This window comes from Pipra filicauda, unplaced genomic scaffold, assembly GCF_003945595.2.
Source record: "Pipra filicauda isolate LSUMZ 115617 unplaced genomic scaffold, ASM394559v2 scaffold14_size4853619_pilon, whole genome shotgun sequence".
Classification (NCBI taxonomy): Eukaryota; Metazoa; Chordata; class Aves; order Passeriformes; family Pipridae; genus Pipra; species Pipra filicauda.
Window position 1 is genome coordinate 1,572,856 of NW_024103985.1, and position 26,418 is coordinate 1,599,273.

Sequence of the window (26,418 nt, forward strand, 5' to 3'; positions counted from 1 at the left end):
GAACCAAATATTTGTAGTATAGTTTTATTCACCTAGAAACAAAGGATCAAAAGTCACAGCATGGAAGTTCATTTTATTTTGTAAACTCATTTAAAAAAATGTCCATGTACAAAATAAGGACATTTTAACAACATAATTGCAGACAAAGGAAACTATAAAAATTCAACACATTAATAAAAAGGTTTTTATTTTCTTTCTGCATGATTCCTTGCACCTTCCACACCAGTCTGCACACAACAATTGTTAGAATCAGTAAAATTCAAGAGGCTGAACATAAAACCATTGGCTCTGCTGGAGGAATGTGTTGCTGAAAGATACAAACCCTGTTAGCTAAAAGGAAGAGGCAAGACTGAAGGGACTGGCTGAGGCTGCTAAACGGTTATTGCGCATTGATCTGCTGAGAATTCCAGCTCGCTTTGCTTCCTGCAAATATTTAGGCTATTCCTTAGGGGAGTAACAGACTTAGACTGAACAGTGCTTTGTCCAGAGGTGTGCGTTGTCCTAATACAGGTTCAAAAATAAAAACACTTCTGAAGTTAAACAACTGCAGTCCCAACAAGTGTTAATTGTGCACCGAAATTTACAGCAGTTGTATAACAAGCTACTGTGATAGATAATTCAGTCTTCACTACTGGATACTTCTGACTGCAAGTTTGGACTTAAACCCTTGATACGCTGCCAGTAGAAGGTCAATTATAAAATCATATTTGTTTTTAATCTGACCTAATTTATAATTTAATTTGTCCCTGTTTCTCCCCCCAAAACGACTCTCAGTATTGACAGTTTATTCTTGTGACCACGAGTTGAGGTTTCTGTAAAACAGTTTTCTGTCCTGTGTCCTCAACGCAGGCTTGAGACTGTCGAGTGTTTCTCCAGCTCCACTGCTCTCCACCGAGCAGAGCTTTTGGGTCAGGAACAGTCCATGTCTCATGTGACTCCTTATACTCCATTTCCCAGTGTAAGTGTCCCAGCTTTGAAGAGTTAAGTAAACATCTCCCAAATGAGCAAAGAGCAACTCGAATGCCTGGAGTTAATCCACTTCCAAGGTTTGTTTGTCCTCTGCCAGGACGTAGTGCAAGAAACGGCCCCACCAACATAAGGCACTTACCTACGTTACACGAGGGGGGCAGGGGAGAGAACTCCTGGGACATGCAAGTCTGGGGAGATCCCACTGGAGAAAACAAGAGCCCGTGGGCTCTGGGAGTGCTGCCACTTCCTTGGGTGCTGCTCTGCAACAGGGGTCAGATCCTCCCGTTGGCAGCAGCTTCGTTCCCCTTCGACTTCTGGTGGTCGTATTTCACAGAAACAATCAGGAAGAGCAAGAGGGTCGCTCCTTGGATAGCAGCCAGCAGAAAAAAATAATAGTTTAATTGGCAGCCGTTAATGTTACCTAGAAAGAAGTGGGGAGGGAAAAATAAACATTAGTAAAGGCTATACAAATAGAAATGTGAATCTCTTCGAGTTTAAGTGGTGAAGACCTTCCAGCAAAACACGGGCAAAGCCAAATCAAATCACGTTTCCATCCAGCAGCAGTTTCATTTTTAATTATCCAGAGCAAAAAGTAGCCCTGCTGAGGAAGGTGTGCACAGTACAAGGAGTGCTCTCTTTGTGGTCCAATACCTTAGACCAAGTAAAAAGAAAAAAAACCCAAAAAACCCAAAAAAACCCCAAAAAACCCCCACAAACCACCCAAAACTCCTAAAACAACAAAAAACCCAACAAAAACCCCCTCAAAACCCCCCAAAAAACCAAACCAAAACAACAAAAAACCCCAAAACCAAACCAAAAACAAACAAACAAAAAACCCAAACCATAAAAAAACACCAAAACCCCCAAAAATTCCCAAAAATGAAAGCTTTTAAGGAAAGAGTTTGGCAACTCCATAGATACAATGAAAGTCTTTACTGCAATTGTTTCTCAGCCTTCTTTGGGGACAAAGTTTAGAGTTCATGAAAACATACATGGTTTCTTTGTGGTTCACCTCTGACGCTCCCTCAAAGTTGTTACCAATTAGTGATGGTATAATGTGACACATGAAATAATGTTAAATTAAGAAAGCCCATTGCTAAAACTTTTCTGTTAAGAAATGTGCACTACCTATTGCTGTACTTCCAAGAACAATATATTGTGGCTCATTTCCAAGGTGCCCCGTGAGCCACAGCCAATGGGACCATTATGATTATCAAATAGGGTGCAGAGAGTAAAACAGTGATGTACACATGGATCCTAACAAGCTGTTCATGCAGCATGCCCATAAAATGTTCAGATCAAATTACTTTAATTACTGAAACTTAAGATTCAATTAAAGGAACTTATAAAAAAACGCAATAAAATTAAACGGAGGCTTTCCCTGACATTTAAAATACAATATCCACGTGAATCTCCATTTCAGGAGCAGACGTGTTTAAAGAGTAGTAATTATCCTTTATGAGATGGGATATTAAACCCAGGAAATCTTAGTTCTTGTAGGAGAAACAAGTCATTCCAATGACAGGAACCAACACTGAAGTGCCAGCAGAGAGTTACCTCCAATGGTATCGAGAGTGGGCAGGAAGAGCAGAAACTGAGTGCATGTTCTTATAGGTAAGAGGCTAAAAAAGCACCATCATTAATTTGTATGAAATTATAATCCTCCTTATCAGCTGAATTATCTCTGTACAGAGCTGCAGAAAAAGATGCTTTTCTAATCTTAAAATTGACAGGGGAAAAAAAAGTCTCCATATGAGGAAATTTTCATTTGGTGAGGGCACTTCCATAAAGTTCAGGCTACTTGTCATCTTTTGCAGTTTTTTGAAGAACAACTTAAAAACCACAGATGACGACTTGTGGCACATGTCCTGACCGAGATAACGTTACTTTGTGGTAGATGCAAATCAAGTTTAAATGGCAAATTCTCTCATACCACATTTAAAGTTAAAGTTTAGGCTGCACTTTTAAGCCATGTACACACAGTAGGTCTAGCATATGTTTTAAGAACGTTTCACACTCCTTCTGTTGGAACTAATTAGCCCATAGAGGATGGTGGGATTTTCTGAAATTCCCAAGGTGCCACCTACTGGTGCCAGTAATTATTTTTAACTTCCACTGGCAATACATATCAGATGATTTGTTGGACTTTAAAGTGTATAAATAGCTAGCAGACAGAAATGCAAAATTAACTCAGGGTAATTTCAATGAAGTCACTTGAAACGAGGAAGCTGAATAATCACTAAGAGAGAAAGATGGGTACATTTTACTTCCCATAACCACAGAAAGTAATTTCAGTACTTGATACCAAATATATTCTTCTTCTGCACCTAATTTAAATATTTTTTTACTAAAATGCAAGTATTTGCAAGTAATTTCTAGTGATAAAATGCAGTAACAGCTGAGCAGGCAACTGACAGGAGCCAAACTATTAAACATGTGTTTCCCATATTATCATGAGGGCAACGCATCATTTTGCATGATCAATTATTTCATACTTAGGTGCAAAATGAAACTTTGTCTTTAACAGTTCAATGTCCTTAATGCTTGCTTAACTAAGGGAAGCCTTCTACTTTACAGAGTATGAATACACTGAAAAATACACTTACCAAAATCCGTGTGATTACTCATCCAGCCAATTTCTTTAATAGACACCAGTGCCAACAATCCAGAGCCAACGAATGATCCAATCCCCGAAAAGAAAAAAAACAGCCCCATAATGGCACTCTGCATGGATTTGGGAGCAGCTGAATATGCAAATTCTAGACCTGTATTAAAAAATTTAAAAAAAAATGCTACTGGGAGATCTAAGAAACAAAAGTAAATTGTTCTACTTTAGTGCTATGGAAGTTACAGGTGTGCAGTGAATCCCTATCAGTTCCCAGGTCCCTCTAATTGCTTTATGAACCCTGTTAAAGGTCATCAATATATCAACCCATCACATGGGTAACATCTGAGACACACACTTTGATCTTATTAATATTACATGTGTAAAATCAAGAAATCTCCTGAGCCAACATATTCATTTTTCTGTCTAAAATTATCCTCAAAGAAATGTATTAAACTGAGTCTAATCTGCCAAGTTCCACGTTGCCCTTCTCCCTCGTTTCTGTATTCCCTATCTGCTGTGCAGCATTTACAAAGCACGTGGCATTCCCTGCTGAGAACAAAGTGCTCAAGAACTGAAGGGCACTCTTGCATTGACCATGAACATTTATTTCTCACAGATTCGGTGTCTGGATCTCTGAATGTGCAGACAGAGAAATTAATTGCAAGTGGAAAGGCAGTAATTAGTTTTACCTTCATTTTGATCTAGAATTCTCTGAGCTCATTGCTTGCTAGCCTATTCTTTTTAAGACTTGTAGATAAGGGGTTTCAACTTTAAACTGTCTTTACTCAAATTTCAGCCAATAAACCCAAGAAAAACATACCAGTGACCATCAATCTGAAAATGTGTGCTACTGAATTGAGCACCAACAGAACACACTGGGTTAGGCTCTGCCATGCAAAGACTAATGCCCATGATTAACTCCTTTTTAGAATAATACCCCTGTCAAAAATCAAATGGGATTATTCACAAGAGACAGTCAAACACATTCTCTGCAGAGCTGTTTTTGACAGGTGAAATGCTTGTTTCAAAACAGTCTGCTTCACACTGAAAATTAATGCTACCTCATCTAGCATTTTTCTTGGCAAAGAGAGCATTATAGACCTGAGCATTGCATAAATCTTGCATTACAGACTGAAAACTGCAGAGTTCTTATGTCTTGCATAATAAAGGTATGCTTTACTTACACCATTACTGGTATTTGACTTTTGCCACTCCAGACAGGCTTTAATAGAAACGCACTGGCATTTTTTTCCAAGAGAAGGATTAACACTCCAAGCCAGACAGGCCCATTTGCCCGTTGTGAGAGAGGAACTTGGTTCTTGTAGGGGAACCAGAACTGTGTGTTCTCACTGATCCAACCCTGAGAAATATTGGGAACCAACAACTGCATCTCTTTTCCTGTGCAAAGCACATTACAAAGGCCAACAACAACCTGTGTGGGAGGGCAGGAGGGAACTGAAACACTCCTCACCCAACTCAGCTGTGTGGGTTCCTGGGAATTCAAACTGTAACCAGAGACTGGCTACAGAGATGGAGAGACATCTGCAAATGGGCAAAATTATATTTACTTTGAGAACTAAAAATGCCTTTTTTCTTTTCCCCTAGGCTTTGGGGGGTTATCTGAATATAAAAAATTCAGATATTTCAAGGAGTATTTATCTGGCCATTCTTACTTCAAGAAAAAAAAAAAAAAAGGCAGATTACTCTCCAGATGCAGTAGTTTGTTTTTAAGTTTCTTGTTAAGTTATCAGAGCTGCCACCAGTCTCCAGAGCCTCAGTCACATTTTGGTCACCAGGCTTCTGTACATTTTGTAAAAGTTAAGCTCAAGTATAACACATGAAAGGATCTGGACTATGTTTCCTCTTGTTCATTTTACAGATATACTGGATGTGAGTGTTCCTGCTGGAGAAAGATCTTAAGATTCAAAACAAAAACCAAAATGGGTGTTAACACTGTTGGCACTTTTTGCAACAAAACAAGGCACATTTCTAAACTTGAATAATTTTCCCAGCCACGCTAATATTTAATCTGGCAGAAAGAATATCAAATCTTTTCTTTGCCTTCAGAGCTTCTCTGCCCTGCTGGCAGCCATTGATAACGATTTCATGCTACCTCAAACAAGCATTTCTGAAATTAAACCCTCTCGGTGGTGGTGTCATGTGAGATTACAATTCCCAGCTAAACAGGGGTGTGTTAAGAGGATTGACAGAATAATACAAAAGATTAATGCAATGCCTGTCATCTTTTTAAAGGTACCTCTTGTGTAACTAATGTGGCTTAATAAGAATATGCTTAGTTTTACAGTAAACAAAAAAGCAAACGTATGTTTCAGCTCTTGTGATATTTAGCCCCTTTTTGTTCACAACAACCATTTCCACATCACTATAGCTTTGTAACTGTTAACAGTTTGCTTATTTTAAAACTGAGTTTCATAGCACAATAGATGCCTTTATCAGATTTAATATCAAATTGGTAAAATATACTCTCAAGTCTTCAGAGGCCTTCTTTAAAATATTAAGAATTATGTTTAGATAACAATCAGAAGGCAGGAGAAAAATCTTTGTAAAAAAATCAAATGAAAGTGCACTACACAAAGCAATTAAGCTCTCCATAGAATTTCTGGTACATTTTTCCTAACAATGACCAAGAGTTTTTGAAGTTACAAAGCTGTTGGTACAGACCCAGCAGTGCAGAACAGCAGAGTATTCACATTAGAATTGTGTAAGCCTTAAAAACTTGACTTCTCATGAAGTCCACTAAAGCATTTGAAAAAACCAACCCTCAGTTTGGAGTTCAACAAATAGAATTCTTCAAGTCCTTGACCTTTCCACAACCTGCAGATAGTTGTTTTTTCCTTGCAAACATGTATAAACTAGTAATAGTACCTGACAGAGAAACAAGACTGTGTAAGAGGGAAGACACTGATTTATTTTTGCAGGAACACTTGTAATTCTGATAAGTCATCTGTTTATCTGAGTTCAGATTTAATTGGCACGATTGCTAAAGTTGTAACTCTAAGTAACTCATTTTACTCTTTTGCTAAAAATGCTAAATTAAGCAAGACTCCATCTTCAGATTTCTGTATGTTAGGATTTGTGACAGGTACTGTTCACACATAATGAAATGCACACTGATACAGCACAGCAGTGACATATTGACTGTACTGCTAAAGCAGAATTTCCATTCAAGAACCTGAAGTGTCTAATATCTTGGCTTAGTGTGCTTTGAAGATAACAAACTCTCTCAAGCAAATTAATCCATGGATTTTCCTGTACATCACTGGGGGAGGGGACACACCCCTTCAGCCATTCAACACTTCCAGGTCCAGGTACTGACTGCTGGAGGACAGGGAGTGAAGAAATAGGATTTCACACAGAAGAAAGCCATATGTAAAAAGAATTCCTCCAACACAGTAAATATCTATGGTAGAGTTTAATACATATCTAATTCCTCCAGTCACATGAGGTCCCAGGCCAGACAGCTGGAAGGAAAGCTCAGAGCAAGTGAGCAGATAGGGATAAAAAAAAAAAACAAAACCAAGCAAACCAAACTCCACATTTTTCTTCTACTTGCCAAGCAATCCAAGCACCTTGTTTTACTGTCTAACAACTGTGATGACAGCAGGACACATGTAACCAGAAACCTGAGGGAGCAGAAGTTTTCTGTTCCACTTAGAGGGGAACAAATGGGCCATGTGACAGCTGGGGCCACCACCAGCCAGATCTTACAGAATTAGAGAATCTCATTTTAACCCACTGTGCTCGCCCAGGAATGAAAGTCACCTCCCACAGGGGAAATGAAACCAGGAGGTTCTGTCACAAGGAATCGAGGAAAAAGAGCTGCCTGTAACACCAGTTTGAATGGGTGATCGTCACAGTTCACTATTTCAAAGAGCATTTCAACACATTAATAAGTAACTATAGTTAAGCAAAAGCTAAATGATTTTTACCTCAAGTCACTGGAGGAGTTCTAACATATTAAACAGAACTGCTGAGCTACCTGATGTAAGTAGTATCAGAGTAGCTACTTCTACTCCCATGAAAGGTTTCTGTTATTGGTGACCAGGCATTGCTGCCAAATATTAGATGTGCAAACACTGTGCTAAGAGATTCCCAGTAGCATTTCACTTCTTTAATCCCAGTACACCAGCATCAGACATGCCACAGTGACAACAGGTGAGCTGCCTGTGCTCTCCTCCTGCTGATGAGCCCTGCAGGTCTAGGAAACAGCCCAGAAAATCAGATTTTATAGTCCTACTCACCCTCTCCTCCCACTTCAATTTCAGCCTAAAAATCAGTACGATCACATAGCTGTTCTATTGACATAACAAAGAACAGGATTAGAAATCTAAGATGTCTTGCATTTGTTCAAGACAGGCAAAATTTGAACAGTGTTTCAGTCTGCCTGGTATCTAAAACCACTACAGAAAAACTGATCTATACATGAAGTAGACAAAACAGTATCAAAGTAGCTACTTTGTTATGAATATTCACAAAACCTCTTCTTATTTCAGAGATGTAAAAACTCCAGTAATGTGAATTTAAACTGGTGGTAAGTCTTTCTAAAGATGGTTTATTTCTTCCCTTTCCCCTCGCACTTACTACCTGACTTTCTAAACTGTAGCACAGTTTTTAAGCCAAAAAAATTGCAAAGAACAAATTGTATTTGCAACACAGAGGAACATTCAGAGGACACAATACTGCATTAAAATACAATATTGAAAGAGTATATTGTTTTCCATTAGGGCTCGAAAATATCCAATGCTAACTGGATGCCACACAAATATTTTAAGTGTTGCTCTGCTTGAAATTCAATTTTGAAAACAAAGTCATAAATAGTCAGTTTTCAAATGTGCAAGACAATAGTGTGTTTTGCCACTTCAGATTAAGTTATATTATATAATAATGTATTTGGAAACATTAGAGCTTACTTATAATGATTTGAGAAGTATCTATATTCTACGGTTCCGTCATTTAGGATAGACATAAAGGCAAATTTAAAACAGACAAAGACTCTTACCTGCTATACTTGCAAATATTTCACTGAATCCAATCAGCACATATTGAGGAATCTGCCACCATATTGGCAAATCTGCAGCATGGTATGTAACATTTCCAATTGTCTGATTAATTGTTTTAACCTTTACAATTTTCAGTCTGTTGCTTTCCAGAATTCCTATGTGGAGGGAAAAAAAATTTACCTAAGACACAAATATTGTTTCTTCATATTAAGAATTAAATTAGGATTCAGCCCTGAACTGCAATTACAAATTATACAATAGGAATATGTATTTATTTCCTAACAGAAAGCATTTCAGACTACTTTTGCCACTGTTATTTCAAGACATACAGTTGTTCTGCCATAGAATTAGTGATTATATGCTTATTCAGTACCAATAATTATACAAATTGCTAATAACACAACTCTTTTCTGGATGGATCAGCTGAGAGCTTTTTCATACACACTGTGCTGGGGTTTTTTTTAAGACAATCTCATTTTCACAAACTACTACTTTGCTGTGTTGAACCATTTCACCTGCCACCATAGTATTAATAAATTAGAAACCATTTTGCTTATCAAAATGGCTACACCAGTCCTGTAGAACGATGAAAACCCTCTATGAATATGATTATGACCTTTATGTGACACTTTTCATCCGAAGAGAGCCAAAAGCTCATTAGAGCTTGATTTACAAGCAAGACATTGCATAGAAAGTACTTCATACAGAATGAAAAATAGACACGATAGTGTAAAATATAAGCACTTTTAGCTTGCTCAACACAACAGTTTAGAGCAGAAAGTGAATATCAAATAGCACTATAGGGTTTTGTTGAAGTTGCCCAGATTAAACGATTGGGCTCAGTGTTACAGAATAGCTCATAGTTAATAAAACTCCCTGCTTCACCCAAAAAGGACCTCTATAAAAGAACTCTCAATATCCTTGGAAATAAGGTGAATTTATTCATCACCAATTCAGAGGAGCAGGACCGAGTCAATGCTGCTGCTTCCTACAGTGCGTGTTACCCACACGGCCTCCCTTTAGTGCCTGTCACTTTTGGTGCCTCCCTGCTCACTGAGCCAAGGTCTGACCTAATCTTGGGGCACAAAATATCCCTCCTGTTACAAAAAACCACAATTGTACAGGGCTTAAACATGATGCTTCATGGATATCACACCATGTACGAGTGATTATGTACAAGTGATTACATCTGCTTCCTCACCTCTGGCTTTGTCCTTCCTAGAGGCAGAGAAGGATGACATGGACATGTAATATTTAATATGTTGGCTGAACCACTCTGAACCCTATTGACAGCACTTTTCATATAAACAAGCACATACAACTTCTAATGCACAGCCTAATATCTGTTCTCCCATTTCTTCACAAATCTGTGACAGAGAAACCCTGAGGGGACCAGCCAGATCCCATCTCTGTGCTAAGGGACAATGGCAAAGGACAGGACTGATGTTTGCCAAAACCACCTCCTACCATGACATGCAGTTTTCTTATTAGTCCTGGTCGTGGCAAGGGACCCAAGCTGAGCAGGAAGCATGAGGAAAGCTCCCCAGAGTCCCTATATATAGTCTGCAGGTGAGGCCACAGCTAAAGAAATGTTTAGCTCTTCATCTACCTCAGTGCCCTCTGAACTACGAAGAGCTGATGTAATTAAAATAAAGCTGGATTTCTTGATGGTTTTGTATTTTATACAGCTGCCAAACTTTTTAGAGTGGAACTTAATTAAAATGTAAAAAAGCAGTACAGTCATCTAAGAGCTCAGACATAATTTCATTCATGTACACTCAACACAAAAGTATTGCACCTCAAAACATCTAATGATCCTTAATGTGTTTATATTCCTCACAACATAAGCAGATTTAGGAGGCATTTAGCCACATAGGAACATAATCAAAATATACCAAACCTTGCCATAAATTTATCTTCAAAGTACTTCAGAATCTAGAATCTACTGAGTCTTCCTTAGACTTCGATAGACAAGCTTCATGTTCAATCTTACAGATTTAGTAGTTAAAATAATCTTGAATTCTTGCTATAATGGCTTAAACTCTATAAATGAAGTAGATTTTCCAGTTGGATAACCTTAAATATTGCTACTCAGAATTTATGATAAAATGCATGAAGCACAGCAGATGTTCATTAAATCTAATCAGTTGTATTTTTACACAGTTTGTAAAATATTTTAAATAATCTCAACAATCTAATAGGCAGCCTGAGTAGTGTCCACAACTAATGCCTGTTAAATAAGTTAAAATGGAAATATGGCACAAACAAATCATTAGGATATTTCCATGATTGCAAGTTCTTAACATCATCATATGCTGAAGATTTTAATCAGTCTCTCTCTCTAAAGCAGAAATGGTTGGAAGTAATACTGTATTTTAAGAATATTAAAATATGGCAGCTATAAATATCATTTAATGAAAAAAATAAAAATTCTATGAAACATATAAACCAACAGTTTTCCACCCTGCTAGAAATAAACAGTTTCCTACACCCCAAATTTGTGGCAACTGAAGCTCTTAAATTCCTCTTATGATGAAGAGATATTAAGTTACTCCAAAAGGTTAAACTTTCCAAACAGATTGCAGATAACCATCCAAAGAATTCACCTTTTCAGCTTCTACTGTGGAAGAGCTGGGGAGGATCAAACCCACAAAATCATGTGTTACATTTGTAGGTGAACAGAAAAACTGGCATTTAAAATTTTTCAGAATTCTGCTGTAGGAACCCATTCCCCAACTCGGCTATCACAGCTCAATGTGCTTTTCCCCCCACTGCTAATAAAGACAGATATTGCTGGTTTTGAATTCCCTTATATGTGAGCCTGAGTTCTATTTAAAGAGCTGACATTTAACTGTTTTACATCATCCTCTTTTGCAGTACCAGTGTTCTAAGAAACATGGAATAAGAGAAACACTCCTATTTTAAGTTTAAATGACTTTGCTTAAAGAACTTTCCTTGCCCACACACAAAGTGACCTTGGCCTAATAAGGTAATTATCTCTCTCATTGAAAGAAATCTTAATAGCCATATAAAATGTCCCTCTCCCTAAAATATGGGGCATCACAAGTGCTGAAATTCATTTATTTAATGCTATAATGCTTTATCAATATGTTCATTTCAGTGATGCTAGTGAAGGCTATGGATTCCACGAAGCATTGCTCAGAGATGTTCAGTTCCACACCAGCAGCGCTTAACAACCTTAAATCATCTCAAAAGCAGCTGATTTATGGTTCCAGCAGACTTGCCATCTTTTCCCTTTCAAGCTAAGGGAATTTTAGCTAAGCTATTTTACACTACACTAATTCCCAAACATTAGGGCACATTAAAGGTAGGGCAGAAAAAACCCCAAAGTGGGAGGAAACTCTTGTTCAGCCATAACCTAACTTCATTACTTTAGATAAAGGGAAAGGTAAAATTTCACCTTTTTAATATTTGGAAGTTAGAATGTATGAAGAAACATACTTATTTCTGAACCAATTTGTTTTTTAGGATAAATAAATTCTCAGCTTCAAGATCAAATGATAATAAATCAGACAACATGGACTTCCACAATACTGTAAATTTAATTTGAGAGGACTAACAGCCTTGTTCAGGCAACTCACTGATCATGAAGGGAAGGCATTTGGCCAGAAAACAAATAGTTCTCCACTACCAAGTGTACTAGAAAGTAACACTCTATGTGAAAACCTTGACTAACAGGCTGGTTTTGAAGGGTACATGCAAAGTCTACTTCAGGCAGGAAAAATGGTCCAATTCTATTGCAAAGGTTCAAAACAGTTTAGTAAGTTTTTGGATACAATCAAATTGGATTTCATGCAGTTGCATTCCAACTTCCCCATGAAAATGAGATCTGAATAATGCTGAACTAAAGATTCACAAAGGTTTTTAAAAAATGCTGTTGCGAGTAGCTGAATAATTCATTATGTAGGTAGATCTCAAAGCTGTCTCCTTACCTGCAGCAAAGGCAGAACACATGACAAAGAACATTCCAACTGCAATCCTCTTCAGCGAGGATGGGAGCAGGCCATTCCTCTTTAAAATGGGGTCCACCAATTTATCTTTTAAGGGTATTAGGATCAGAATCAGCACTGCATCAAACATGGTCAACCAGGCTGCTGGAAACTTAAAGGGTAGATGGCTCAAGTTAGCAATTCCATACTTAAAGAGTTGATTTTTACTATTATTTTACAAAAAAAAGAGATTTGTGATGGAACACTTTGATCCAAAACAAAGCACCGTGCACTGACAGACATTGTGAAAAGTGAGAGTGTGTGAAAGCTGAGGAAAACATTCAGCTATTCAGGTTTTATTTAGTTTGGCTGTTCATAAATCTGTGAGCTCAGAAGCACAAGTGACTCCTCACCACAGCAACTCCACCACTATTGTACATTCTCCCTCTCCAGACACACCTCCAGCTGTGCTGAGGTGGGCGTTAGTTTTGGTGCTGTTGTTTTTGTTTGTGGGGGGGGGAGGATGCTCTGAACATCAAGTGTTCAGAGCAAAAAGGTTCTTTTCACAAAAGCAAATAATAGTGCACACAGTTCCAAGGAAAATGAGGACTAAGGAAATTACTGGGCAGATGAAGAAAGTACTCTCAGAAAGCAAAACTGAACTCGGAGATGTTTTGCAAAGGATTTTTTATAAGATCTCTAGGTTTCAGAGGGCTTGTATTTTAGATGCTTACTTTGAATTAATTTTTGTTAAAACAAAAGTTAACTATCTAAACTAAGCCTGTATGAAGTCCTTTTGACAGCTGAGATGGCTATTAGCATTATCACAACATCTGAGTGTTTCTGCATAAATCCTGACATACAAACAAAAAAAAACAAACAAAACCAACCAACCAAACAACCCCCCAAAAATATAAAACAAAACAAAAAAAACCCCAACAAAACAAAACAACCAGACTCTCCAAAGGCTACAAACCTGAACCACTGCAAATCCCTGAAAGACCCAAGCCCTCAGCCTCTGACACACTGTGGGCACACAGCTCTCCCTGCAGACAAGAACTCCACTGATTTACAAAGGGAATAACAATCTAGTTTGGTTATATAAAGACATCCAGCAGTTTGATACATAAGGTTGTGTACATTACTTAGCAATGGTCACATGCTTTGAAAAATGCCCAGTGAATTCTGCTGAGTTAGGCAAATTCTTGCTTATTTTGAAGTTTTGCAAAATTGTAACTGTCGATTTTCCTCCCTCTCCCACTCACCTTTTCCTTTGCTTCAAATATCACACCAGCAGTAACCTGTGTCACAGTTTGTACAGAGACTGATTTGTGTAATTAGAGTCAAGGATGTAGGAATTTTTTGTCATTGCTAAATCTGGTAAGAAAGATGAGAAATACCAAATGCCTCTGGCACTGCTGTATTTCACCCAATCAATCACTTGGGTTTGGGGTTTTTTTTGTTTAAAATGTATGCTTTCCATTTTCTACTCTATCAGGAGCCTGCAGATTAAAGGGCATACACATATTTCACTCTTTTCATATCAAGAGGAAATATGCTTTTCTTAGTATTGGGCAGAGGTGCCTGCAAGAGCTTAAGGAAAACCTGACAAGGTACAATGTAAAATGTTATATTACTGCTCCTTCTCCTAATTACCTCAAATCACTACATAAAGGAGATTGCAGGTCAGCATCCTTCAGGTAGACCACATACCATGGAAGACAGCAAAACCAAATTAACTTAGCTGTCTTATGCTGCTAGATGACAACAAAGTATTTCTAAATAAAGCAACACAACTGATGTGCTGCAGAGAAAGGAGCCAGTCACTCTTAGGGCAGGACAGAAAATCATTCTTTAGATGTATCAAGACATTGTTCCATCATCCTTGCCTCAAACAGTGTTTAAGTAAACACTACAAACAGGCAACTAACTTTTAAATCCACACTTTTGTTAGAAAAAGTGGTATTTTAATGTCTTTTCAGGAAAACCAGTGAAAGCCATTATTTTTTGAACTAATTTAATTAAACATAATGCTTAATTACAACTTGAAACAATTCTAATGCTCAGTTTGATAACCAAAGCTCCATGTTCATTTCTACACAATAAACATTCAGACTGACAATATTTTTATTTTTAATATTCAGTCTGACAATGGGACTCAACTCCTGTGTGCACTTTGTTAGAAGAAAATAATCCACTTCTCTAGTCCACCTGACAATGTTATAAAAAGACATCACATGGTTCATAATAACATAAAGTAGATCTGTTAATAACTTATATTTATACTTTCTGGTTTTACTTCTCTGTACCATTCCTGCAGGCATATGATGACAGCCTTTCTTGGAAAATATTGATTGAACAACTTCTTTTGATTCAAGGTAAAGTGATTATTGATTAAGCAGTATAAAGTAACAAATGTATCCCAGATTCCAAATACTAATGCATCAGTTAAGGAGGGGTATTCCTACTGAGCTTGCAGGAATGCTTCTGTCCTACTTTGGAAACTTGAGGCATATAGATTTATAAGCTTTCTTCAAAGGTCAGACTTGGTCCACTGAAGGATAAAGACACTCTTATTTAAAGCAGTGAGAGTTACCTGAACACATTCAGAACAGGATGGTGTGGACTCCACACACTTGTTGGTGTAACAAAACCCCTGTAATGTGCACCATGGTTCTAAATGCCCAGTGGATTTGGCCACCAGTTCCCCTTAGGCACTACCTGAACTTGCTGGCATTTTTGTACAATACTTACCTCATTTGCATTTCAGCTAAAGAAAACATACTTTTAAGGTGTTTTGCTCTGCTTACCGTGTGGATGGAGTTGGTGTCATTTGGTATCTCAGGAATTTTCAGATGGAGACTTTGCAATACATATGTTGTCTGCATCTAGAATTAAAAAAGATGGGTTGACATTACTTGGAGAAGGAGTGCTGAGAGCGAGGTATTTTTAATAATTAACAATGATTATACCAGAGGTAGAGTGCTAACACAGCAAAGCAAAGAGAATTATTGCTGGAACATTACAAAATTTTTATTTACATTTACAAAATCTGAGTCTTAACTACAGCTTTAATGATTTCATTTTCTTTTTTATTATTAGGTCAAAATATTACTTGAGAGTTTTCTCAAAGAGCCATTTGTCATCTCTCACCTTCAAGGTAAGTTTCACATTTATGAGAGAGCCCCCAGAAGAAGTGTTAGATTAAAAATGATGGGGGTTTTTTTAGACATGTAAAATACAACTGTAACCATTTGGAACTACTCACTTGAAAATACACTGTCCAGTAAGGTATTAAAGCCAGGAAGACAGGGATAATCTTGACAAGAGCTTTTACATCTTCTACTTTATCTTCTCTGAAGGGCCCCCCCCGAGACAGCTTGGCCATCTCAAACAGGCTTTGCTTGCGAGGCTGGTGAAGAACTCCCTGGCCTTCACTTTGGAAAAGAATTGGAAATGTTTAGTTAAACAACAAAAACTGACACGACAGGCAATCCTGTGACACTTCATTATAAACAGCTTATGCATTTCCAGAGTAACTCATGCAAGTTACAGCAACACAACTAGGCTGGAACGGGTCACAGCAGGTGAAAACATAAGATGAAACCTCTTATGAAGGTTTCCTTATTTCCCATCCTCCTCCTGCCCCAGCCCTAAAAAACTGGCATTCCTATAGGCAGAACTTAGAATAACCTGTAGTTTGTGATACTGTTTGTTAAATGAATTAATTATGGTAATTGAATTGTTTCTCAGTCTGAGTACCTGAAACCTGACATCTCTTATCAGGGATTCAAGCACCAGTATTCCATGGGCATCTCTTAAGTGTGGAAAAACTTTGGAGGCCCATCAAGCCACTTACAATATTAAATGCAGATGGCAGTGGTTTTCAAATCAGAAGGCACCCATAAACATATCTAACAGAGAAGTTAATTCATGCTTAGAAGCAGCATAGCCAGGTTATGTTACAGTTTCAGAAACTCTGAACTGGCAGGACACTGCACTCAGCTGAAAACAGCAGACTTATCTTGCAACATGGAGATCCAGTGACCTCAAAATGTGCCTCTCTCATCCCAACACTCCCAGAAAATATCTCCAGGACTCCAGCTTTCCAGTTCTAAAAGCAGACCTGCATGTTCTAATGCAGTCTCTGGTGTGACTCACTACCAGCTAGTTTGAACTAACTAGTTCCAGCTCCTGGGTTGATTTGCTGAATTCAGGTGATAGAGAAGAGCTCAGCACAAACCTGCTGGTTGAACGTTCCATGTGTGTCTTCTTGGAGCAGCAGGAATATGTGAGGATTTTGAACATGTCTGTGAAGGCACTGCCATCAGGGGGTTTGGTGATGAAGAAACTCTGACCACATAAGAAAACCATGAAGGAAATCCCAATGCAGACTGTTGGGATACTGTATCCAATAACAAAGCTCACGTTCTGTTGGATGTATGCAATGCCTCCCAGAGACAGAATAGCTCCCAAATTAATGCTCCAATAAAACCAATTAAAAAATCTTCTCGTGGCTTCCGGGCCCCGATCTTTGACCTGAGAAAGATTAAAAGCAAGTAATTCAGTTTCTGAAGAAAATGAAGCCTGTTTATTAGAATTCAATCAGGTTCAATGCACTGAAGAGTTCAGGTTTCATTTAGAGTCACACTGGAATGATTTAAGTGTTTTGGGCTTCACATGGTATTTGATGAAATGACACCTCACTGAGCTACACCATTAAGGGAATAACTTTCTAGAAGCCCAGCACAGGGATAAAAAAAGCCAGGTACTCCTGAATGACAGCTTCCCCAGAGAGACCATTCTTAGTTCTACTGCACTGACTCTCATTTGGTCATTTCTCTACACAAAGCTCACTCAGATTAACATCCCATAGTCCACAGAAGCTCAAGTAACTATTTTTTAGTAAACAAAAACTTACCTAAAAATTCATGTATTGCAATAATTGCAATACACATAACAGTGAACTGTATTCCATTTTCTAAACCTCAAATGAATACTTGGTAATTAAACAACTTTAAAGTTTAACCCAGTCCTAAAGCTTATCATCAGCACATAAATGAAGGACTTGTCATTCTGACCTTTAAAAAAACCCAAAACTAAATCTGGGTTGCCTGAGTGTCACAAGGCCCCTGTAAACATTTTTCCCTCTAAGCCAGCACTGTTCATAGTGTTATTTTTCTGCTTGAAGCTCTCAGTGTCAGTAAAGACATGCCTGGTTTATAGAATTATCCTGTACAGTTTTCAGCATCACTCTTTATTACTGCCTACCAAAAGTCACCCCATGTCTTGTAATGAAGTCACAGGAACCCAGCATCACTCCTAAGAGGTGATGTAAGAGAAATTATGCAAGTTAAATTTTGAGACACATTAAAAAGATCAACTAGTCTGTAGAAGAATTCCTAATAGTGTATTTGTCAGTGGTTTATGACTGAAAGGCCATTAACAGTGACTAGCAAGTCAGTGCCATGCACCAGCCTTGCTGAGTCAGTTAACTTTCATCTGCAATTGCAAATTTCTCCTCCTCCTTTGCCAGATCTTTAAAAGATCCATGTTTAGTTTGCAACATGAAAAGCAAGCTGTGTCTTGAAATAAGTTTTTAACATTGTCAGTTGTGATTTACAGCTTCAGGTTCCTCAGCGGTGCACAAACCCATCTGTATCATTTAGCCAAGCCCAACATAAGAAATATTAAGATATTTTTTCCTGTGCATAGTTAATGGCATTGTTGGGCACTCAGGTATGTCTGTTACCACGTCAAATACAATCCTGGAGATAAATCCAAGAAATTCTCCCTCTCTAATTTCAACTAGGTACTCATTTCCTAATTCTAATAATCATCACCTGCAGTAGTGTATCAATCCAGGAATTCCCTCCCTCTAATCCCCAAACAGCAGCAGGGTATTAGCAAACAATTACATGGAACACAGTGCTCCAACTTGTCTAAAGCATTACAATCTGTTTTATGAAGTTTCCATTTCTTCATCATAAAGTCTCGGTTCTCTTATTTCTGCAAAGAAAATGACTTCTCATCCTCCCTCTTACACATGACCTTGCTGACATCTGTACAAAGGAAAGCTGGGACAAGAGAGCAAACTTTGATACAGGTAAGAACAGGGCAAGCCCAGCATGATGCTTCTATCAAGTTCTATCCCAGCCTCCAACCATTAGCTCCTGAAAAACTTCCTAAACCAAGGATGGCTTCTCTCTATCTCCTTAATAAATGCAGCAGCTCTCCTCTCCATGAACTTGCCTAACCTGCCTCTGAACCCAGGTCAGCTTTTAGAATCCATAATATCCCCTGGCAAAGAGTTCCCCAGCTAATTACCCAGTGGGAAGCACCACCTCCCCTTGCCTGGTTTGAACCTGCCCTGGCCTGGCCTCACTAGTTTTACCCAGTTCCAGGAAACAACAGAACAAAACTGAGCTTTATCCCATTCCTGGCCCATTTCTGCCTCTCTCTCCCCCAGCCATTATTTCCCCAAACCACTGTCACATCTTCCTTCTTGCTGCCTTTTCAAGGGTAGAAGCTTTAGACTGATTCATGATTCCTTGCCTGGAGACTCCTGACCATGTCTGTGTCCCTGAAACTTCCCTCTCCTTCATCCTTTTGAAACAGAGTGACCCGAAAGGAAGGCAGTGCTCAAAGGGCAAACACGCCACAGGCTTACAACACAAAGAATCCATTTTCTCCTTCCTCATCAAAGTCAATATATGCACTAAAAATCGCATCACAGCCACATCTGAGATGCTTCAAAGATGAAGAACTATGAAGATGTCTTGCCAAAACCAGAAAACGTGGTAGAGTTAAAAGGCAATTCTTTTCAAACATCTCATTGGCTGCCCGAAATATCAACAATATTACATTTACAGCAGATCACTCAAAATTTCCCCTGCTGGCTGTTATACCTGAGCTGTGTGACAGCATAAAACATCTTCATTATACATTTTAATAAGGGACTAAGAAGAAGAAAACCATGTCAGACTTTTATTATTTTACTTTTATCAAGCGCAAGCACTTCCCACAAAACTGCAGGAGTTCTCCTTTCCCCCTTATGTTGCATTATTTTCAATCAGCCAAGCGGAAAGAAAAATCTATCACTCCCTCTGCTCAATTGCATCTGTGCTCAAGCATAGCAGCACCCTCCTCACTCTCCTTGTGATACCAGCACCTCCAGCTTCATTAGATTCCCAACATCCCACCAGCAACTGCAGCAGGAAAATGATGGACATAAATGGCACATGTACAGTGTGAGTCCTGCATTGAGTCAGTGCTCTGGGCTGAGGGTTCCACATCCCTGCACTGAGAGTCAGAACAGGTACATTTAAAAGATTTTTGCCCCATTGCAACAAAACAGCTTAAAAAAAAAAATAAAATCCGGTAAGTGTCCTTTAAATATAGATAATCCAAATGCAGAAGGAAAAGCACGGTGATGTTCTGAGTTTTGTGAATGGGACTACACAGCCCTGGATTTCAAAATAGTAAAGGAATAGTTCTCAAAATCAAAATTTCGAATACAAATCATGTATCAGATTGATTATGGTCAGTTAAGATGTAAATATGACCACGGTTTTCATGATAAAGACTCCTGAGTGCCTGGCAGACTCTGTGATGGGAATTGTGCCACCACCAGGTTATTTACAGCCACTTTCAGCAGAGGACACATCAGCTCTGTAACTCTGCACTGCAATCCTCTAAACTCATTTAGGATACAAGGTTACCATCTTAGAATGAGAGCAAAAACTTCAAATGCAACTCAAACTAAGAATGGGAGGAAGAGTTACTGGATCTTTAGTTACAACCCCCAATGAAAAGTTATGACTGACAGCAAATTCCACAGCCCAGCTGTCCTAAGGTTAATACTTAGATCTCATTGTGACTTTGAAGAAAGATGATCCTTGCTCAATTATCCCTCTCCTGGATTTTTCAACACCAACTTCTTTCTCAGGAGATGATCCAAGCAGTAGCCAAAGCAGCTGGTACAGCTTGAAAACAACAATTATACAGCTCAAATATTAAGATCGTATTAGATTTTTCTGATTATTATGGAAAGAGTCAGGAATCTGAACAGACATCATTGCTTCTCCATAGTTCCTGTTTTAGATGCTTTGCTTTGTCACAGAGGGATTTTTTGAGCTCTCACAGATCAGTTCCAAAGAACTGGTTACTACAAGGTTTGTTATTTTTGCTGCAGCTCGTGTGTATCTGGTGCCCACCACTCCTCCCCTGGGACATCTGATTTCTGTCATCATCTCAAGTATTTCCTAAACCCCAACATTTCAGAGTTTCAGGATGTGTCTCTCCCTCTTCGCATCATCACAGATTCAAAGCTCTGAGCTCCCATTTGACTCACATGAAAGAACAAAGATCACTCCAAAGTTACTGACAGGAGCAGTTTTCACTTGTTCCTGTGATCAACTGATGACAGTCACAAGTGACAGATGTAACAAAAACCCCCAAACTCATCCCAGTCAACTCTGAGCAACCACACAACAGAGGAAGGATGGAAACACAGAAGCTTGTCCCTGTCTTCAGCCTACAAAAGAAAGCACAATGACAACAGTTCTGTGCAGTCACATTTATAGAATCCTGACCCTCCAATCCATCACTACAGACATTAGTTATTCTTTGAGGTCATCTGGGGAGAGCTCAGTAACTGAGCTACACACCATCACTCAGTTGCTACATAATTTCAAAGTTTCAAACTAAAATTTAGCAAGTCCACATTTAAAGTCTGCTTCCCGTCCCATCTATTGTGTTTCTGGCAGAAACAGAAACAAATTATTACTGGCCACGTGAATGTCACAACTTGTTTTCAAACTGCAGAGCCTTAGATGTCCACAGGCTCCTCAGAAGTTCAACAACAGCAACAAAAAAACCCCACTCTTGCAGTTAGTGACCTTCAAATCTTTTTATATGTGGTTCCCCATCCTCATCCAGAGGCTGGAAAATCTAAGCTCAACAAATAAATAAATAAATAAATATCACTCTAAAGCCAGCTCTATACCAGCAATTTCCAATAGTAACTGTAACAACAATTTTAGCAGAGCTGGAACATTTCTGGCAGTTATGGACTGAGAAATTTATGGACTATAAGACCAATTCAGAAGGAAACTATACTGTGGGTTAGAACTGGTGTCTCTAATCACCATAACCCAGAAAGACATTCATCTATAATTAGAACAATGATTATGGCTGATACTAGATCAGTAGTCTGCTGCTAATTCTGGCTTCAATGTTGAAGCTAAATCAGCTTTCACAATAATGGCAAACAGTCATATTGTTTCCTAACTACAGAAAGTCACAAACTGCTACATAGAACAGGAAGTGACAGCAAAACACTTAAAAGGGGAACTGGAAAGTGCCAGGTTGTACGTATCATGTGATTAGAAACATTATTCTGAGAACCATAGGTCAGATTTAGACCAGTGTGATGGATCCATCTGCAACTTCTAGAAAAACAGCTCATTTATAAACACAGTTAAGCAAAGCTGGTCTATACCTACTTTACAGTAACCCTTCTTGCTGAGCTGACTGGCAAAAGTTACTCCATACCGACTCAACTCAGTCAATTTTAGAGCACTTCTAAAGGCATCCATTTAACAGAAATTAAGAAACATCTTTCAGCTTTAGAGAAAAATAAGTACTGGAATGCAGTTTCCAGTGTTCCACAAAGTGATTCTTCTCACTGTATTAGAGCTCTCCACCCAAATTCTGTACGTACACCAAACTGAAAATCTCACATGGCAATTTTAAGAGATCTGCAATGCAATGTAATTAACAGTATCTGAAAAGTGGTTGAGTCAGCTGGAGTATCTGTATAGTATATAGTATAGTATATAGTTGTATATACTACTCATACTTCCTTTTGTTTGGTATTTAAGGGGAAAAGGACAAATCTTATCACATCCAGCCAAAACATGTTTGGATTGCACTCTGGCCTCCCAAGAATGTGGCTCTGGGAGACAGGCTTTATTCTCAGCAATATATGTGCATCTCCCCAGCAGTTTGCTACCTTCCTATGCAGGGAGAAGGCACCCAAGAGGGCCCCAAACTGCACAAGGTAAGTGGTGTGCTGTAATTTATTTAACAATAGATAAGCCAGAAAAAGAGAGAAGGGGAAAAATTCAGTCCTCGGCAGAGCTCTGCTGATTATTATGGACCAGAAAGGAGTATTTCTTTTGCTTCACCCTACATAAATCACTGTGAATTATCAGCATACCTAACCAAAAACTGCTTTCCTTGAAATCCTGGGGGAAAAGCCTTTACAAAATCCAGCTACAACAGCTACACTTCCATTGGCAATGACTCTTCTTTCGCTCCCTTCCTGCCGTTATTTCTCTCTTACATTTAACGTTCATGAAACATTTTGGGAATAAGCAGTCAGTTTTGAAAAACACCTTACAAGATAAAGTCATATTAAAGCTATTTCACTTGATGGGCTCAGGCTGGCTCAATGCACTGGGGACACACAATCCTAGGCTATAATAATGTTTTACATTTATATACTGCCTTTCACCCAGAACTCCCAAATTTGGAATACACGAAATGCCAAAGAATGAAAAATGACTGCACAACAGAGAACAGAGGAATGTTTGGCAAAGATGCTGTGGTAGATCCTCCCTCTTACAAAGAATTTCATGGCATTTCTGACACCTGCTCTAACCAGAACTCAATGGGCCAGTAAACAGAAGTGCAACTGGATTTTCCTTGCTTTGCCACCAAGAAGGGTTTGGTTAAAAAAGCTGCTCAGTATCTGAGCATCTGAAATTCTCAGTTTGTAAAGCAGAAATTATATTTTAACATCCACAGTCAGCATAGTACCTTAGCATAAAGCTGTAAAAAAGGGACATGCACCAGAGCATTCCACTTGCTACTGAACTCTAAGGTGCCTCTCCGATGTTTTCCGTAAGGCCACTCGGCTCTGCAGTGATGATCCAATGAATGATATCACTGAGGTGGATCCGGGGAAGGTCATTTGATAGGACATGTCCTCATGAGAACAGCCCAGGTGAAATGTTTACCACACTGAGAGCACCTTCCCACCCATCATGTGGTGCAGCATTAGCCTGCACAAAAACATCGCTCAAGGGCAATGCAGTGCACAGAGAACACCCAAAGCATAAAAAACTGTTTGTTCTCTGGCCTTCATGTATCACAGGATGATAAAGGCCTCTGAAACTGCCCTAGAAGGCCCATGTCATCCTTGTCAAAGCTAAAATGTGTATCCTGATGAGCTCTGAGGTCAAATTAAGTGGGTACAAACTCCACAATGGAGGATAATTAACAATCCACTTAATGGCCATTAAATATTCAACCCAACTCCTCGAGATGGTGATGGCTTAGCCAGTTCTGGGACCACAGGTAAGGCAGGGTTACCAAAGGCCATAAGGGATCAGGCACCACACAGACACCAAAACTATACCAAACAGGGCACAACTTCACGACCTGCATTTACACAGGGAACAGAGCTGGACGATCTGATTCCCTCCAAGGCTAAACACCTAGAGAGAGGCGAACCAGCAGGCACTGCCCACCCCACCAAGGCAGGCAAAGCCCCTCAGCACCACTGACAGCCACCCCTGGTCCAGACCGGCGCCCACAAGCGGCTCCAGCAGCTGCCGAACAATACCCGACCTGGTCCGCCCCGAACGGGGTGATGTTGGCCTTGACCGAGCCGACGCCCAGCCCCACGAGAACCAGTCCCACGAAGGTGGCGGTGGCGCAGTAGCGGGTGGCTCCCGCCTGGGAGCAGGGCGCCGGGGTGGCGTTGGCCGCCGGCGAGGAGCAGTTCTCCACGGGGAACAGCGGGATGTCCCCGCAGAGGCCCTGGCGGGTGTGCGGCGCGGCGATGACGGGGAAGGCCAGCATGCCCAGCAGGTACAGCGCCATGCTCAGCAGGATGGTGCCGAACTTGCCCAGCAGCGCGTCCGCCAGCCAGCCCCCGAACGGCGACACCAGGTAGGTGATGCCCATGAAGAGCAGCAGCGCCTGGCTGGCCTGGGCGCCCTCCCAGCCGTAGGGCGGCCCGTTCAGGAACAGCACCAGGTTGGAGGTGACGCCGTAGAAGGCCACCCGCTCCAGCAGCTCGGCCAGCAGCACGGCGGCGCAGGCCAGCCGCCGGCCCTGGAACGCGCTGGCCGCCGCCGCCCGCCCGCGCTCCCCGCTGCTCAACAAGGGGCTGCGCTCGCTCGGCTCGGGCTCGTCCATGGCGGCCCCGCGTCCCCGCGTCCCTGCCCTGAGGGAGCCGCACCGGCCCCGCCGGCCCCGCCCCCCCGCCCAGCGGCGCCGCGCCATTGGCTGAGGGCGCTGTCACTCTCCGCCGGCGGGGCTGTCACGCGGGCGGCGGGGCCGGGGCGGGACATGGCGGGGGCGGAAGCGGCGGGGCGGGACCGGCCGTGAGGGGAGCGCGGGGCGGGCGGGGCGCGGGTGTCCCCTCAGCCCCAGGACGGGGGCTGCTGAGTCCGGAGCTTCGCCGGGGCAGGGAGGAAGGCAGGGAAGGAAGGAGGAAGGCTCTCTGTCCGCTGATGTTCCTCCGCCGCTTTGACTCAGATGCTGCAGCAGAGAAATGGAGTTTCACCGAAGCGCACAACAGCTCGGGTTGGAAGGGACATCGGGACATCGTCCAGTCCTACCCCACTGCCAGGGCCGGGGCACCTGGAGCAGGTGACACAGGGACGTGTCCAGGTGGGTTTTGAAGGTCTCCAGAGAGGGAGACTCCACGACCTCCCTGGGCAGCTGTTCTGGCGCTCTGCCACCTCCACGGAAAGAAGTTCTTCCTCATGTTGAGTTAAACTTCTTGAGTTTTAGTTCATGGCCATTGCCCCTCGTCCTATCGCTGGACACCACTGAAGAATCTGGCACCATCATCCTCTTGCCACCCACCTTTGAGATATTTCTGTGCGTTCATGAGATCCCTTCTCAGTGTTCTCTAGACCAAACAGGCCCAGCTTCCCCAGTCTCTCTTCACTATAGAGATGCCCCAGACCCCTCACCATCTTTGTGGCCTCCACTGGACCCTCTCCAGCAGCTCCTTGTCTTCCTCGTACTGAGGAGCCCAGAACTGGACACGGCTGTCCAGACGTGCCTCAGCAGGGCCGAGCAGAGGGGCTGTGTTTTTTATAGCTATTTAATGTATTAGTTCAGGATTGAACGGCAAGGAGGCCTTTCTGCAGCAAAATGGGATAAATGTGCGTTGTGATTTATTTGTCTGTGTTCTGCAGCCCCTGGTGCAGGTGTGGGCATGGCTCAGTGCCCGGGGTGTGCCCAGGGACTCACCATGGATGGGGAGCAGCAGCTGGTCCCTGAGCTGTGTTTGGGGTGTGAAGGCAGGATTACCTGAGCAGTGCCTGCAGGAATTATATATGTATACACAGAGAATGAACACTCTGACCTGAATGGAATGAAATGTGTGATTAAAATGAGAAAACAAATTAGTGGTTGCAAGATCAGAACCCTAAGAGGTGCTGTAGTTCCACCATCACGTGTGTTGAGGTAAACATCATGAAAGTATGAAGTTGTCTTGAACAGCAGATCTTAAAGTCATATTTTTGGCTGAAACAAAGTGGGGAAGATACTCCTGGTTCTGTGTTTTCAGTTAAAAAGGTAAATTGATTGACGTCATTTCGTTACACCAAACATCTAGCTATGACTTAAAATTTTTGGAGCAGCGTTGGTAATTGAGCAAGCAATGCTTGTAAAAGTAAATGTATTCATTTAATAATGGGCCTTTGTAAATAACATGTGCCATAAAAATGACTCATTAAATATATTTGCTCTCTTAACTAGTTAGCAAATTTTACGAGAAAGGACAATAAGGAAAAGGCAACCAGCTGTATAGAGATCTCTTTGTGAACTCCTGTAATATGAC

General features: G+C 40.6%; 1 protein-coding gene and 1 long non-coding RNA gene across 2 annotated transcripts in view; one reads left to right on the plus strand and one right to left on the minus strand.

Annotated features, from left to right (window-relative positions):
- Positions 1-14,905, plus strand: part of LOC120322753 — a 39,518-nt gene extending 24,613 nt beyond the window's left edge. Inside the window, exon 3 of the long non-coding RNA XR_005562646.1 lies at positions 14,869-14,905. This is a non-coding gene — a long non-coding RNA (uncharacterized LOC120322753). The remainder of the gene's footprint in view (positions 1-14,868) is intronic.
- Positions 9-24,819, minus strand: SLC15A4 (solute carrier family 15 member 4). The gene is made up of 8 exons (XM_027733055.2): positions 24,186-24,819; positions 16,792-17,087; positions 15,817-15,985; positions 15,359-15,436; positions 12,552-12,720; positions 8,598-8,753; positions 3,576-3,734; positions 9-1,390 (listed from the first exon to the last, which is right to left on the minus strand). Exons 1-8 carry the CDS (start codon positions 24,756-24,758, stop codon positions 1,242-1,244), a joined length of 1,749 nt encoding a protein of 582 aa, XP_027588856.1. The 5' UTR covers positions 24,759-24,819; the 3' UTR covers positions 9-1,241.
- Positions 24,820-26,418: the final 1,599 nt, after the last annotated feature.

Excerpts from the sequence above, each read along its gene's own strand:
- SLC15A4 (XM_027733055.2), bottom strand. The coding sequence starts at position 24,758 with ATGGACGAGCCCGAGCCGAGCGAGCGCAGCCCCTTGTTGAGCAGCGGG. Across the intron at positions 15,986-16,791 it reads ATGGAACGTTCAACCAGCAG|TGAAGGCCAGGGAGTTCTTC; the intron begins GTTTGTGCTGAG and ends TCTTTTCCAAAG. Across the intron at positions 15,437-15,816 it reads ACTGGACAGTGTATTTTCAA|ATGCAGACAACATATGTATT; the intron begins GTGAGTAGTTCC and ends TTTTAATTCTAG.